Source organism: Thunnus albacares, chromosome 16 (assembly GCF_914725855.1).
Source record: "Thunnus albacares chromosome 16, fThuAlb1.1, whole genome shotgun sequence".
Lineage (NCBI taxonomy): Eukaryota > Metazoa > Chordata > Actinopteri > Scombriformes > Scombridae > Thunnus > Thunnus albacares.
The window spans coordinates 14,383,494-14,399,673 of record NC_058121.1 but is presented as its reverse complement, the minus strand read 5'-3'; the positions used below and the strand labels follow the sequence as shown (position 1 = coordinate 14,399,673).

General features: G+C 38.8%; 2 protein-coding genes across 3 annotated transcripts in view; one reads left to right on the top strand and one right to left on the bottom strand.

Moving 5' to 3' along the window:
- esrrgb (estrogen-related receptor gamma b) overlaps positions 1 to 9,587 on the bottom strand; it is a 98,897-nt gene extending 89,310 nt beyond the window's left edge. Inside the window, exons 1-2 of one of the 2 annotated variants that reach the window (XM_044376913.1) lie at positions 9,153 to 9,587; positions 3,421 to 3,596 (exon numbers count right to left, since the gene is read on the bottom strand). The gene's annotated coding sequence lies outside the window, so the exon portion shown is untranslated. Of the gene's footprint in view, positions 1 to 3,420; positions 3,597 to 4,489; positions 4,738 to 9,152 lie in introns of those variants that run through there. The other variant, XM_044376914.1, reaches the window with a different exon arrangement.
- On the top strand, positions 2,186 to 15,841 carry LOC122999734 (transforming growth factor beta-3 proprotein-like). The gene is made up of 7 exons (XM_044376916.1): positions 2,186 to 3,118; positions 7,478 to 7,641; positions 10,683 to 10,812; positions 11,029 to 11,136; positions 11,726 to 11,891; positions 12,197 to 12,350; positions 13,321 to 15,841. The coding sequence occupies exons 1-7, from the start codon at positions 2,773 to 2,775 to the stop codon at positions 13,477 to 13,479; spliced, it is 1,227 nt and encodes a 408-aa protein (XP_044232851.1). The 5' UTR covers positions 2,186 to 2,772; the 3' UTR covers positions 13,480 to 15,841.
- The last annotated feature ends 339 nt before the right edge of the window (positions 15,842 to 16,180 follow it).

Here is a 16,180-nt window from a genome sequence, read left to right as displayed (position 1 = left end):
AGGATTAAATATAAATTCTTATATGACACAATCCTCTGGAAATGTTTACGATGTTGAGTTTCTCTGCTCTTGCGTCTGTGTACAGGCACAGAAAGCAGACATTGTTTGTTACGCAGCATCACCTGCTGGCTTAATGGAGAACTGCCAACATTACAGTAATTGCCGATGGTGTAGACAGAAACAGCCGCAACACAGGTAACAAGGAACCTCATAAATGCCATCAAAACAACCCAAAATTTAGTTTACAAGGGAACTGTAAACTTTGAAAAGGAAACTTAAATAAGTCACATTCAGTAAAGGTATATTCACTGATGTGTGCCACACAAACTGGAAAATGGTCTACTGGAAAGAGATCATCTTCAAGAACAAAATTCACAAAACAACAAAAAATGTCAAACACTCTGTAAGAGGGAAAAAATAGAAGAAATACACTTTTCTTGTCACTTGCCAGACTCTTCCAAAACCCCCTATATAAAACGTATGTATATTCATTCAAGAGGAAGTTACCTGTGAACATAATCCAGGCAGCAATTACACTTGCCAAATCAGTGTAATTGGGAATGCAATTTAGTTGTATATGAATGTAATTTCTAGGAGACAGGGTTGAACTGTTCGCCTGCTTAAACAGCACAATGGAGCTTTTTAACAACTGGTGTTCACTTGAACTACTGATTCTGATATTTGTGCATTTTGAAATGAAACAGTGAAAAGAAACTTAAAATTCCTGAAATACCCAATAGAAGTCAAAATTATTCTATATCTTGCATGGTTCACAGATCTTTGAATCTCTGAATCATATCAAGCAGGTGACAGTATGAGACTGACACATAAACATGTATGAAACATTAATTTTTGTCCACATTGAAAGTATCATAAATTACTTTTTTACAAAATATGTAAATATAAACTTTATATTCAGCTCCAACTACAGCAAACTAGCAAAAGAAACAAAGATAATGTATATATTTCACACAGTTACCTGAATATATGATTCAAAGCCAAATATTTACCAAGTTTGGACATTCTAGGAAATTATTCTTGCTATGCAAACTGGTGGGCAAAAGCAACATGGTGAAATACCAGACCCCATGTTTGGGTATGGGGGCCTGCAGTGGTTGAGTGAGCTTTGACCTAAAATAGGTCTGAGGAATGTGGATATGTTCTATGAATAGAGATAAAACAGACTGTAGAGGGGAAAACATCAAAAAGATAAAATAGTTTGAGGACCTGCAAATAAACCGGCAGACATCACTCCAGAAAAATGATTTTTGTGTGACTGGTGGTTTGCAGAGGGCATGGGAAACTCTGCCTCGACAGAGGAGAAACTTTGGTGCTTTTGAACAGTAATGCAATCATGTTGCCAGAATGTGAAGTCTTTCTGTAATTTGAGAGCAGCATCTGACAACAATTTGTCCCATATTGTGTGGGTCTTTCTAGCATGGCTCCAGCAGAAGACCGGACAAAGGACTGAACTGTGAATCATCAGAAATTATCTCTCTGGAATGTCTACGCCTAAAATCTATAAACAGATTTATTGTCATTTTCAATGGTTTAGATTGCATATCAAAACAAATCCTCATTTTTTTAAATTCTCTTTTCTTCAAAGCAAGTTTATGACACTATTTAAGATTAAAGTGAAACAGTATAATACATGATTTATGAACTTGAGTTGGGTCACTCAGACTAAATATTTCAAACACAGATCCTATACTTAGATTTAACTGTTTTGTAGATCCACAATGGCCTTTTTGAATCTGCCTTTAAGAGGGCAATCAAAAGGAAAAGTCTGTGTTTCAGAGTCAATAAACATCTTTACAGCATAATATAGTTTAAAGGAAATCGTGCAATAAGACTATAAGAAGAATTTAATAGGGGGAAAGGGATCCTTTTAACCCTGTAAGGCAACTGCGATTACCACAACATTCCACTAGAGGGCGCACGACCCAGCCATACCTACAGTACCTTACAAACATTAACTCTTACACCTCTGCAAGATCACAACTGAAGATGCTGTTAAAACACTTTTTAAACCCCGAAAAATACCACAAGACCAGACCTTCACACTACTTTCAAGAAAGAATCCGATGAGAACATTCAATCTAAAACTTGCTCAGATGATCAAATAATAAAACAGTAGGTTATTTTACATGATTACTGTGTCACATTGGATGTCTGGTGCATGAGTGGTGCATAGCTCTGAAGCCTGTTATGATTTGGTCTCTCCCGGGTGCCTGCGGTCCCTCCTCCATCAAACGTCAGAAACTAGCGGTATAAAACACACGAGAGGCCGTACCGACCGCTCAAAGTCGCACATACCTCGTTAACTGACAGCCTGCGGTCTGCCTCCTTAGAGACAATACAGAGGCACTAGATTTTAATGAGACAGAAAAGGGGAGAGATACGCCAAGTTGTGGAGCGACTTAAACATTGCTGGATTGAGCACAAGAATGCAAAAGAAAAGTCTGTTTCTACAGAGATATTTGTGCCGGATAAATGTCATATATGCGGGAGAGTTTCTGTCGCGCTGGACTTTAAATTGAGTATTGTCTAATGGGCGAACACAAACTTGGATTTCTGCTGATAACTAAAGGGACTGCTACGAGAAAACGAATTAGGCGAGGAGTTTTTTTATAATTAGTCCCCAAGGGAGTTAAAAGAAACAACAGCAGTGTTTATCCGTTTGATTTGAAGGCTTATTGACACTGACCTTGGCAGTCCTCGCCTGTGAATCTGCACAATCAACTCCTGAGCGAACCAAATGCACAGAGAAAGATGCATTTGGGTAAGGCTTTACTGTTTGTCCTCCTCCTCAATTGCGCAACTTTGAGCTCATCCCTGTCAACTTGTGCCACCGTGGATATTGACCACGTGAAAAGGAAGAGGGTTGAGGCGATACGAGGTCAAATTCTGAGCAAACTCCGACTGACAAGTCCCCCACACTCCCTCGGACCGAGTAAAATCCCTTATCAAATCCAAGCATTGTATAACAGCACCAAGGAGCTACTGGAGGAGCTTGGGAGGGATCGGCAGCAGAGTTGCGGTCAGGACAACACAGAGACAGAGTACTACGCCAAAGAGATATACAAATTCAACATGGTCTACGGACCGACAGAAAGCAGTAAGTATTATCATTCTTCTGGCAAATGAGCCTCAATCACTTTCCCGTTTTAATGCCAGCAATCCACACGTTGGTGTGCTGCGTAATTACGCACCAAATGAGGAGTGACTCATTGTTACTGATAAACATAGTCCAGCAACTCAAAAAAAAAAAAAAAAAAACTTTAGCATCTGTGTTAAAAATATTTGTGAGTCACACAGTCTCTACTTAAAAAAAGGTTTGTTTGTGTTGTTTGTAAAAGTGAAAGTTGAACTTGCTGTGCACTTGGGAGGATGTGCTTTGTTACTGGAGTGCTCACCAACCTGTTTTAACCCTCCAGCAGTGTTCCAGGAAAGTCACTCTCCTCCTACTCCTGACTCCACTCTTCCTCCTCTTGTTTTTTTCCTCCATGGATCCTGTCCCTCTCCCCAGATGTTCCCATTTCCTTTCCAGTCAGGCCCAAATGAGAGGGACATCTGCCCAGGCGGAGGGGGGATGCCTTTAGGAGAAGGAGTAGGAAAAGTTAACAGAGGTGGACAGAAAAAGTTAGATGATGGAAGGACCTCCCCGTATGCCTGGACAGAAGGATCCCCCTCTCTCTCCTGGATTCTTTGGGGTCACATGAAGTCCTCACATATGCAGACACATCACTACCACCCTCCTCCCTAATGAGATGGAGCTTAAAGTGACCCCACTGCCTGTCTTGGCCAGTGAATTAAACACACAGGTGGCCCATGAGCATGACATCACTTACTACAGAGCTCAGGTTTAACTTTGCTAAACTGAGTGTGAAGCTGAGGCAGCATCCAACTCTGTAAACCTGAACGATTCCACTGTGCCCTCATTTTATTACCACTAGGTAACATTAGGCAACATTCACTGCTTAGTTTATAATGAGCTTTATTTTCTTTGAATAGTCAGTAAAGCTCTGTCAGGCTCACTATTTCTTTCTAGTGATTTTTTTAAACCGCCTCTTGGCACAGCTATTTCCTCTATAGACTTGAAACTAACTGGAACTGGAAAACCTGTGTCGAAAGGTACATGTGTCAGTGCTTGAGGGAGATTCATACAGCATGTGGTCCAACTGAGTCTGGACTACTGAGAAAGTAGAATAGGATAAATACTGTGCGTGTGTACGAGCCGGAGAGGGCCTCATGGTCTAGAGCTAAGCCAAGATCATTGCATCACAGTCCCTTTGAAATCAACAGGTGTTTCACAAAAAGACCTATTCTCTCTCTACAGTGTTCTGTTTTGAATCTCACAAAATGCTTTTGACAAAAAAAAAAAAAAAAAAACAGGCAGTAGGTGGCTAGAGTTGGTGCGGTTGTTTCATTGCTGGCTTCAGAGCCACAGATGGCTTTAGGTACAAAGATGAAAGACTGATTTACATACGTGTAATTTTTTCTAGCAGTTGGGGGGAGAACTTTGTTTCCCCTCCTGTAATTTCGTGTCCTTTTTTGGTGTGATCAGCTGAAAGACAGGGAAATGGCAAAAACACAATATAACACAATATATGAGCTGAACTGGCACAAGTACTATTTGTGTGGTCAACATCTGCAGTGCTTAGATACTTAAAGATCCAGTGTGTAGAATTTAGCGGCATCTAGCAGAACTGACTTGGCAGAAATGGAATATAATATTCATAAGTATGTTTTAATTATTGTATAATCCCATGAAATTAGGAATCGTTGTTGTCATTACCTTAGAATGAGCCCTTTATATCTACATAGGGAGTCGGTCCTCTTTCATGGAGGCCGCCATATTTCTACAGTGGCCCAGAACTGACAAACCAAATACTGGCTTTAGAGAGGGCCTTTCGCATTTTTCGTGAGTTTCGCGGCCACCGTAGGTTCTCCTACATGCTTGGAAGGGGAGGTTGAGGGGGAGGACTATTCAGTTGGTTGCAATCTGTAATCTCACCACTAGATGCCACTAAATCCTACACACTGGTCCTTTAAAATGTTGACAAGCTCATCTCATTCTCCATTTTTTACTTTCCTAAAACTGTGGTATTGGCATGGTAGTTTTTTTAATGTGTCCAGGATGATCTCATTCTTGGAAATATGCATTCTGTCAATAGCCTGTATATCCACGTGCATATACTTATCCTGCTCACTGAGACTGGTTAATGTGATTTTCATATGCTGGAGACGGCAGACGATTAACAATTTTCAGATTTGTGGTGCTGAACTCTCATTCCACTCTGGCACAGACAACTACTAATTTCTTCAGTTAAATGACAACAAAGAGACATAATCTGCCTTAAAAGATTATCAGAGTATATTATGGATACTTTACAGAAATGATTTAAGTTTATAGATATTCTGTATCGTCATTATAATGTTTGCATTTAGTTAAGGGTCTAAACGTTTTGTAATTTTTTCAATCAAAATTCAAAGCATGTATTAGTTTTACATATATCAGCATGGATGAGAGCCTCACCTCTATTAACAGGTGTACACATACAAATTTTGTCTAGTGCTGTTTCAACAAAACAGAAACTAAACTAAGAAACTAACACGTCGTCCCCCACAAACAATGCACTTCATATATAATTTCCTCATGTTTTCAAAATCGATTAAGTGGCGTCTGAAATAAATAAATAGTCACTGATCCAAAGCTCCTTTATATTATTCTTCATAAGATGTGTCACTTGTCACTTTAGGCCCAAAAAATTACTTCTAAAGATGCATCCTAATAAACAGTCTCCCTACTTGACATTAGAGATGATGATTCTACTATAGGAACTACTTTCTTCCTTTGATTAAAGATGTATGTACATTTAGCCTGAGGCTTGTTTGCCAAGAGCAACAAACACTTAAATGCATCTGTCCTTGCCAGGTGCTAGTGGGCAGATTTTGATACCTTAAGACAGAGCCATACAGGCCGTTTCCCCCTTGTGCTAAGCCAAGCTAACAGGCTGCTGTCTGTCCTCTCATCTAACTCTCAGCAACAGGATAAGTGTATTTTGTGAAATGTCAAGCTATTACTTTAAGATCAGTCAGAAACAGTAGATTGAGAGTGAGTTCAGTGTTAATGAAGACACAGCCACCTTAGGGTGTTGGTCCTTGTGCTACAGCATAACAGGACCAGAAAGATGGCTTTGTGGAATACATTTTTGACCTGGAGCCAGTGACATCACTCTCTTTCCTTTGGTTAATGTGGGCAAACACACACTCACTTTTTGACTCTTTTCAAGGTAAACTGTTGACCTTTGGTGGATCTGAGGTGGCTCTGTGAACCAACACAAATCCGTGACAGGTGTAAATGAAGCAGAAAGCTGCTGGAAGACTGGCAAATTACTGCATTGAGAGGCTGGGCGGCAAACATCGGAAAGATTTCCTTTTATAGCGTGGTGCGCATACAGAATCTGGCATATGTCAATGACTGAGGTTGTGGAGAAGTCATCATGGTCAGAGGGGTTTTGGGTCCAAAAAGTTGTCAGTGGGACCGGGGATAGCAGGGTTTTTGATATGCAGATACCAGGGAGGTGAAGTCATACTAACCTCAATAATAATAATAATACTTTTTCAATTACAACATTTTCATTTCCACCAAATATAGACAAAATGTGTTGGAGAAACACAGGAATTCTGATAAGGCAGGAAACGACACTAATCATTCACTGAGTAGATAAACGTTGTGCCAGCCACTAAAGAGTAAATAAACCCAAGTTCATATTTTAGGTGTAAATGGGTTTGTAAGTCTTCTTGTATATAAAAAAATGATTTTAAATCCATGCCATTATTTTCACATAACTGTATGGCTATATTTCAACACATCTGAGGCAATATGATATGCCAAAAAAGGAAAAAAAAAAAAAACTCATTGCATTGCCATCTAGAGTTTAAAATTATTATGTTTGCTGCCAACCCAGTTCATGATATCAGTTAACAGAGTACTGTACCTCTTTAGAGGATGACTGACATTACTCTGGCATCAAGTGGATAAAAGTTTAAGCATGAAAAGCATTTTTCAAAATTGTGTTATAGGTGGAAACAGGCTGAAACTGAGTGTTTTTTTTTTTAACTCATAACATATTGTTCATTCACAGCAACACCTTGTTCTTTGTTACTATTATTAAGTTATTATTTGTGTATGGCTTCTTACCACAGGTGAAAATTGTGAAAAGATCCTCAAAATAGCTTTGATGTGTTATCGGAGAAGTAATAATGAACATTATTGGCTGTTGCTACATAATCTTACTCTTACACGCACATGAAGGAGATTAAGCGACTATCAGTGATTAAGTTGTCCAGAGGTGATGTAGCAGTTGAGGTTTGTGTCTGGAGATAACACTGATGGTATTCCATCAGATCCTGATAAGATTTCCTAAGCCTGTTCTGTTGCTAAACTTTTATTTTATCCTCTCTGTTCCAGACGATCTGCCCAACTGCCCAAAAGGTATCACCTCTAAGGTTTTCCGCTTCAATGTCTCCGCCATGGAAAGAAACTCAACCAACCTCTTCAGAGCAGAGTTTCGAGCTCTGAGGGTCCCAAACTCAATTGCCAAGAGGAATGAACAGCGGATTGAACTCTACCAGGTGCGTAAAGGTACCGTTTCCTTGTCCTTCTACCAAGATCAAAGGCAGAGCTCACTTTTGAGCCAACAAGGAGCTCCAAAATCTTTATAGATTGCAATTCTAGTCTATCAACATCATCTCTTGGTTACTTGTTCCCTTTTACATGATTTCAGGCCCTAATTGATAAAGAGAGCCAATGACAACCAGATTGTGGTTGCAGTCGTGGGTTACAGCCAGACCAAAAGCCAAGAAGTTCAACAGGCCTGATGAATGTTTGCAGAACCCGGACAGGGTTTCAGATCCAGATCTAATGTGGTCCCCATTTTGGTTATGCAGATGTCTTGATATACAGTATGCAAAGTTCATTGAGCTTTTAAAAAGGGGCTCTGCTGAGTGATGAAATTACGAAACATACACATTACTATGTGTCCAAAGGTCTGTATTATTCTGTTGCAATGTCCTTGGCATTAAGGATCCAATACAAAGATGATTATTGAAATAAAAATGATTAAAAATACCACAATATACCAATCCTGTAGTCAGCAGTGATGTCATGGCAAACCCAAAAGGACATTACCAAACAGAATAATAGGCAACTGCCAACATTAACTCAAGTTTTAAGTGTATCCATGAAATGTGGTTAAACCATTTATAATGTTTATCACTGACTGTTTCACATTGTGATTCAAGAAGATTTCCAGAGAAATCTAACAATTAAGTATAATATAATATAATCAACACTAACATCTGGGCCAAACACACAACTAAACCAAAATCCATGGAGGGTTGTTTGGTAGCTATTTTTTGCAGAAGAATTTAATCTGGTGGCCCCGCAGGCGAGCAGCGGGGGCAGGTGCTCTCATTCTACCAAAGCAAAACATTTATACTGCCAGTTTCAAACACAGAGACGAATACAGGGCAGTGTGGAGGAGGGTCATACTCAAGTCAGATTTCATATTTGTTCAGATTTTTAACCAAATTTATGGGAAACAATTTAAATGTGCATTGGGGATGAAGTCGGGAGCCAGACTTACTAACTTACTTTCATTGGTGTTCCCACAGAACACACAGGATAACAACCAAGTTTCTTTTTAAACAAAGGCTATGAACTGAACATGCTCAAACATGCACAGTCTGTTTTTTATATAGAGGAAGAATAAAATGATAGGCAGATTACAGTTAATGTGAAAGGGGTGGTTTGCAATGACAAACCCAGTTAACATCCAACTCTGCAGCTCTTCACAGCTCTTTTAGCTTTTAGCTTGTTGTTTTGGTCACTAATTTGGTTGAATTGTTGAATATTACTGCTCTCACCATCAACAGCAGGAAGCTGTTTTCAGCAAACAAGCTACAATGAACTAATCTATGCCTACAAGAAATGACATAAAGAAAAAATTAGCAACTAGCTAACTGGCTGGTATAGAAAGTAGCTAACTGTTAGCACAGCTAGCAAGCTAAAGAATCAGATATTTCTCGCAGGAGTTGGTGGAGACCAAAACACAAGCTAAAAGAAGAGTGAATATTGGACTTACTTTTATCCAGTGGACAGAAACATGACTGCAGTTGAATGCTAATATCTCTCCATGCCTGCTGGATTTGTAAATTATCAGTAATGCCTCCGAAAATGTTAGCATATAGTTCTTCTGCCCCCAAATGACCGAACTAAACACTCAAACAGAAAAAAACAGCATATCTAAAGGCCCTGCAGACTCCTCAGGTGTTTTTAATTTGGCTAATTAGTGTAGATATCTGCTCAGGTTGAGGTTAGGTGTGATGTCACCGGCCTCCATGTTCCAGTCAGAATGATAAAGGTGTAACAGTCGCACCCTAACCACAAAACTAATGAGTGAGTGAGGGACAATCAATCAAGCAGTGTCTGAACTTGCTCACACTGTACCGACAAGAGGTCTAATCAGCCAAAATAAGTGAAATCACCTGGGAGGGTGTACCATGAATGTGCAGGTCCCTTAAACAATTAATTAATTAATCAATTGATTAATGATTAAAGTCCCCTTCCACTCAAAAATGTGATGTTTGACACAAGAAGGTTGTTTTCACATTCATCGGCGGAAAATGGAAAGTTTCTCTGCACTCTTGAATCCAATTTTAAGAGGTGGGCTTACCAGCACAATTTGTGACATCACAACTAGTTTGGAAGCCAATCCTTGTCCAATATTTAACTTACACAAGTGTGATGTGGAAACTTGAAGCCTCCAGTGCACAAACACTGAAAATGGACTTCACAGTGAACAAGAAGACATCCCAAGTCCAGCAGTTAAACTTCTGAACTAAAATATATTTGCATATTAACAGATTCTGTAAATTTTAATGAGGGAGAAGGAGGAGGAGGTGTCATTTTAAGGATTTTAATGTCGTGCTTATACTTTTTTTTGCAAAAAAACCAATATCAGAATCACATTATTGTTCCAAGCAGTCTATTTTTATGTCTTAATACATGTCTGGAGGGGATCTTTAAGAATTTAAAAATACTTATCTACGGACCCAGGTTATGTAATGCATTACACGATATGCAAATAACAATAACCTGGAAAAGAAACAACCAAATATGCCTGTACAAAAGGATGATTAGATAGCAGGCCCAAATCCATGTTGGGTAATAAAAAAAACATGATAATAATAATAATACATTTTTATTTATTTAGCATATTTCATAAAAAAGATGAAATGCAATACACTTTACAAAACATTAAAAAAAACTTATTAAGACTAATGCAAGAAATATTAAAAACATACCAGAAAGCATTGAAAAAGAGATATTTTGGTCACTTTATTGGACCCAATGTCCCATATATGCTACAATTTTCTTTTCTTTCTCTTTAAATCATCTGTTCATGCTCCAGTAATCACAAAATCTTAGCCCATACTGTGGCATGATTCACTAGAAGTGATTAAAGTTCTTATTGGATAATAGGAACAACGAGCCATGAATTTGACAAGTAACGGCTTCTCGTGCTAACGTCCTTTTCCTGTGTCCACTCTATTACATGTTATTTTGTTGAAGCCGCTTGAGTATTAAGAGACCGTTTATTATTGCTTTGCAGATTGTGAGGCCAAACGAACACATTAGGAAACAACGCTACATCGGAGCCAAGAATGTGCTGACCAAAGGTACTCCAGAGTGGGTCTCCTTCGATGTGACTGAAACTGTGCGGGAATGGCTGATGAACAGAGGTAAGACTGAGGTCACTTCATTTCACAAACAATCCAAAATTGTTTCCAAAGGCTATTATTAATCCAAATAATCATTCGATGTTTGAACTCAGAACCCTGACTTGCATTTTCCTACAAACATTGAGTTTTAAAGAGGGAGACTGTTGGCTTGTGCTTCTTTTTAGAAGAAAAAAAAGCATTTTGACAATCCTCTTTTCCACAATATTTTGCCATTAGGAACAAATCTGGGTTTGGAAATCAGTGTGCACTGTCCCTGCCACACCTTCAACCCAAATGGTGACATCATTGACAATGAGAATGAAGTGCTGGAGGTGAAGTTTAAAGGTGGGTTCCAACATTTTGTCATATAGTCTTTTACGCCAGGGGTTAGTTGAACTTTTAATCTAATGTCTGTTTGTGTTAATGTCTTCTTTTCATCTTTCTTACCATTTTATAATCCTTCCTAACAGTTTGGATGCAGTTCAGATCACATTGCATGCTCATATCTTACGTCCTTAGTCCTAAAATTTACAGGATTTATTTGTTAATTATTTTTCAAATATGCCTTAATTCTGGTTTTCTCACTTTGGGGAGTTTGATAGAGGATGGTTTATTTAGCAGTAGTGCTGATGATTGTTTGTCATTATATTGAAGGTGAACTGTTCCAACTTTTGCCTCAGAGGACTCAGAATAAACTTGCAATGAAAATATTAAATTTGTGCTTTTAGAAACCATGTGTCAGACTAAGATGTCTTTATTTTCTTTTTTCTTTTTTTTTGAGTGTTTTTATTTCCGCATTGTGTAAAAGAATTACAGGGATGACAGTTTCATACTCAATAATTTGGCAAATTGTATGCTCAGACACAGAAATTACAAGAGAAAAAAGCCACTAAATAGTTGGTTTAAGTGCTCCTCAATCATGTCTGTAATTAAGGCGTGGATGGAGATGAGGAGCACAGCCGCTTGGACCTGAGTCACCTAAATAAGCGAAAGGAGCAGCCGCTGCCTCACCTTATCCTCATGATGATCCCACCCCACCGCCTGGATGCTCAGTCCACACGCCGACGCAAGAGAGCGCTGGACACAAACTACTGTTTCTCGTAAGGGACACATAAATTGTCTTCAGCGATAGGTTGTAGTACTTCCACATTTAGTCTTTGTGTCATTCAGTTTTCACTTGAAATGCAAAACTGGGAAAAAATGTAATCTTTTTTTGAGCTCATTAGTGTCAGTGTTCACATGCATAACATCCCAAACATATACTGCAATATATTGTATCTGGTAGATCTTGCATGGGACCAAGAAATTATTGAATGTCATCAGTTTATATGCATGTAAATGCACCATCACAAAAATACATTTTACACTTAACTGAATACACTATTGTTGCACATCCTCATTACAGAAACACAGAGGAGAGCTGCTGTGTTCGTCGGCTCCACATTGATTTCCGGCGTGACTTGGACTGGAAGTGGATCCATGAGCCCAGTGGTTACGATGCCAACTACTGCTCCGGGCCCTGCCCTTACCTGAGGAGCTCAGATACAACACACAGCTCGGTAAGAAGACCCCCACAGGGAAACAAAACAGGACAGTTTGTGAGAGACTCTACCATAGTGGGAAAAAAAGAACAAAAACATATTTATTTGCTTCTAGCCATTTAGATAATCTGTTTCATTTGCCCAGATTTTGAGATGTCCACCTCTAAGACTGACCCATCAAAACCCTACCTGAACTTTGCATGCATGAATTAATTTTACCAGATCCGAAATGGCCCTAAGGGTTATTAGACTGAATTAATAACGCAGTTGACTAAAACAGACCAAATCAGAGAGAAAACACTAACACTGTCAGGAGCATCATGTGCCACTAATTGAAGAGCAACTCGAAAAGAGTAGCAATACATGTAATTTTTTACTCCCCTTCACAGTCCACACTGTCATTCACACTTATGATGCACCACATGATCAGAATTGATAGCAAGATCCACTCTAATCCACTTGTATCAAGCATATTAACACAAATAAGCAATGTTTTACAGAAATAATGTCCAAGTCAAGTTACTCTGGATAATCCACAAACCTCCTGTGAGAAGTTTTCTTTGGAACTACTTTCTTCTGGAGAAATAGTCCCTATAAAAACTGTCAACATTGTTGAGTATGAGGTTTTATTCTTGACCATGGTAACAAGGTCAACATTTTTTCTCTTTTAGCTTAATGTTTTGAGTTCCAACACCACCCTGTAAAATGGTATAGGCAACCATGTCCAGCAAACCATTTTCAGACAGGCAGACAGCATTTTGTAGACCTTAATCATACCAGAAATTCTTCGTTTTATTAATACATCTTCATGAATTCTCAACAGTGTGTTAGTATTCATTGAATTGTCAGTCAGTCTTGCTATTACACTGATTTAAACCAGCCACCAAATTATCAAGATTCCATCTCTAGTGAGGCCCTAAATATAATACAGTTTACAATACGATCTGTAAATACTCTTTTATTAAATCTCTTGTGTGCTTTCCAATAGCTGCTGAGCCTGTACAACACTCTGAACCCGGAGGCATCGGCCTCCCCCTGCTGTGTCCCTCAAGACCTGGAACCCCTCACGATACTCTACTACTCTGGACGAACCCCCAAAGTGGAGCAGCTCTCCAACATGATTGTCAAGTCTTGCAAGTGTAGCTGAGAAGACATGAAAGGCGAGGTAGTATGGCAGGATTTTCTCGGCACTGACCAAACCCATGCTCATTGACTTTTGGACTTTTAGCTGTGACAAATACTTAAACTGACCCTGTGGCCTCAAGGCCTCAAGATCTGAACACCACTCTGAAGGTCACACATTTTTAAGGATGCAGATTTTCTTTAAAAACTTGAGGTCCTCGTTTTGTTTTCCTTGTTCTGTATTTTTTCCTCCCACTCAGTCAGTTCTGGATGACAATTACTTATTTTAATCTTAAAAGGTCTAACCAAAACCAAACTTCATCTTTCAATCAAGGTATGATCTTAAAATATTTCCATCTAGATTTGTGAAGATGGACAACACAGTCCTAAGGCTAGATTGTGGAGAGCCCTGTACAAATATATCTGTGACAAAAAGAAAAAAACAATGAAAGAGACACGTGCTTTATTCTGCACTTCAGAGCTCAAGCAAAATATTCCACAAAGTTATACTGTAGTTTCTGCTAAGGGTGGAGCCAAATCCGAATACAGTATTCAGAAAAGCACAAATAGGGAGTTTTACGAATATTTATTTCGTATAAATATTTTAGAAATTATTTGTTTTAGGGAAGAAAAAAAACCATGTCAGATAACAGCGTGCAGGTTGGTTATGTCACTGTCTCTGTCTCTCTCCTCTGCTCCGCTGTACCGTCTGTATGTCATGGTTGTTTAAATGGCTGCAGGTCTCTGTGTATAGCAGAGCTAAGCTTTAGCTGAGCAGTCAGCCCAGTCATTCATGGCCTGGGAGACCTGAGTTTGAGACCCAGTGTGGAGACCTACCTTGCAAAATAGTTGAATGAAAACCTATTTTGACACTTTAATATCCTAAAATTGGAAGTGTAATAAAAACAAAAACAGGATTTTTATGCCTATTTCCACTTTCATCCGAATACAAGTACAGAAACAAATAATTTTGCTGCCTCAACAAATACAGATACAAATACAGATACTGGGCTCTCTGCAAATCCCTAGCTTCTACATCTTCGGTAGAGCAATTTTCCTGTTTCTAACCTTGGGACGATATTGTTAATAATCACAAATATAGATCGTGCTCTCTTGAATGGTTTGAAGAGTCCTTTCGGGCTGGATTTTTTTTTTCCTTGAACTTGCCTTAAGTTCCCTTCCTTTCAAACAGTGGGCATTATCTTCAAACACAAAAGGAGAAAGGACAGACTTGCTGCTGTATCCAAAGCCATAGCTGTGGTCAGGGAAAAGGAGAGCTGAGAGAATGCCTTTTGGATTTGCAATGGAAAGTGAATGAACAAAGAAGTTGAGCCAAGCTTTTCTTTTTTTGGCCAGCCAGCAGCAATGGCCTTTTTTTCCCGGTGCATCTATTAGAATGGATGGAAGAAGAGGAAGAAGAAGAAGAAGAAGAAGAAGAAGAAGAAGAAGAAGAAGAAGAAGAAGAAGAAGAAGAAGAAGAGGGGACCTGTATGGAAGGAAAGAACTGTGATGGAAACTAGCCACGAGCACACTGCCATTCACTGGAAGTTTTCATCCCTAACAGGTTCAAATTATTTTTGGGACATCAAAGAATATACTGGAAAAGAACAAGTGTTACGCAACAGGTTTTTATGAGATTTCTTTTACATTAGTAGCAGATTTGGTCTGTTATGCAACTTGTCATATAGTGATTGTTTCACTAACTGGGAAGAAAAGTGACGAGTATCTCTGTTTTTCTATTCTACTACGGCTACTGTTACATTTCCTTGTGGTTTAGACAGAATATGCTACTTTTTTTTGCCCATAAACAAATTAGTTTGACCTGTTGTATGTGACCCACTATATGTTTGACTAAAGTCTTTGACTTATTGTATTATGAGGCGACTATCTCTAGAAAGTTAAATCAGAGCACTTTTCTCCAGCAATAACAAAACAGGAAATGTAATGTAATTTAGAATACAGTTGTTTACTTCCTTTTTTATCATACTATCCTATCAACTCACCTGTCATCCTCCACTCCAGCCAGCTGACAAAGAATTGCATGTGCAGTCAGGACTCTGGTGTTTGTGCTCCCGAAACACTGCAGTCTTTCATTCCCTCTGCTCCGTCTCTGTTTGTTTTGGTGCTCTTTTACAGTGTGAAGCCCTCATGGAACAAAAATGAAGAGGGAGGGGGAAAAAAGTCATAACATGACAGTGGCTGGATGTACAGTAGACCTCATTTTTCTCCGAGTCAGGAGAACAATTCTGAATCCCTGTACTGTTTTGACATTTGCCCAGTCAGAGTCATCTAGCCTTTAGATGACAGTTAGGTGACATTTTTGGCAGTGATAATGTTTCATTGATTTGTTGATCATGATTGTTATTAAAAAACACAACAAAGCAAAACCTGTACGAGCCCTTTTTAAATCATAAGAATGCAAAACTACATTTTCCTAGTATTTATGAAATAATCAAATGCAATGGATCTGCAAATACATTTAACTCCAAATTAGGAAATAATGATTTTACCCACTGGTCTTGTCTGCCATATTGAAATGCCATTTAAAATGCTATTTTCCCATAATGTTTTGGTTCCATATGAACATAATTGGAATCTCACCAGTCCCACCTGTTTCCTCCCGGCGCATGCAAAAGGCTTTTTTTTCTACCAAAGTAATAAATCCAACTTCTCTTTCTCTGGGATTGTTGCTTAACAGCTTTCCCAGGCGAAAAGCAATTACTCTT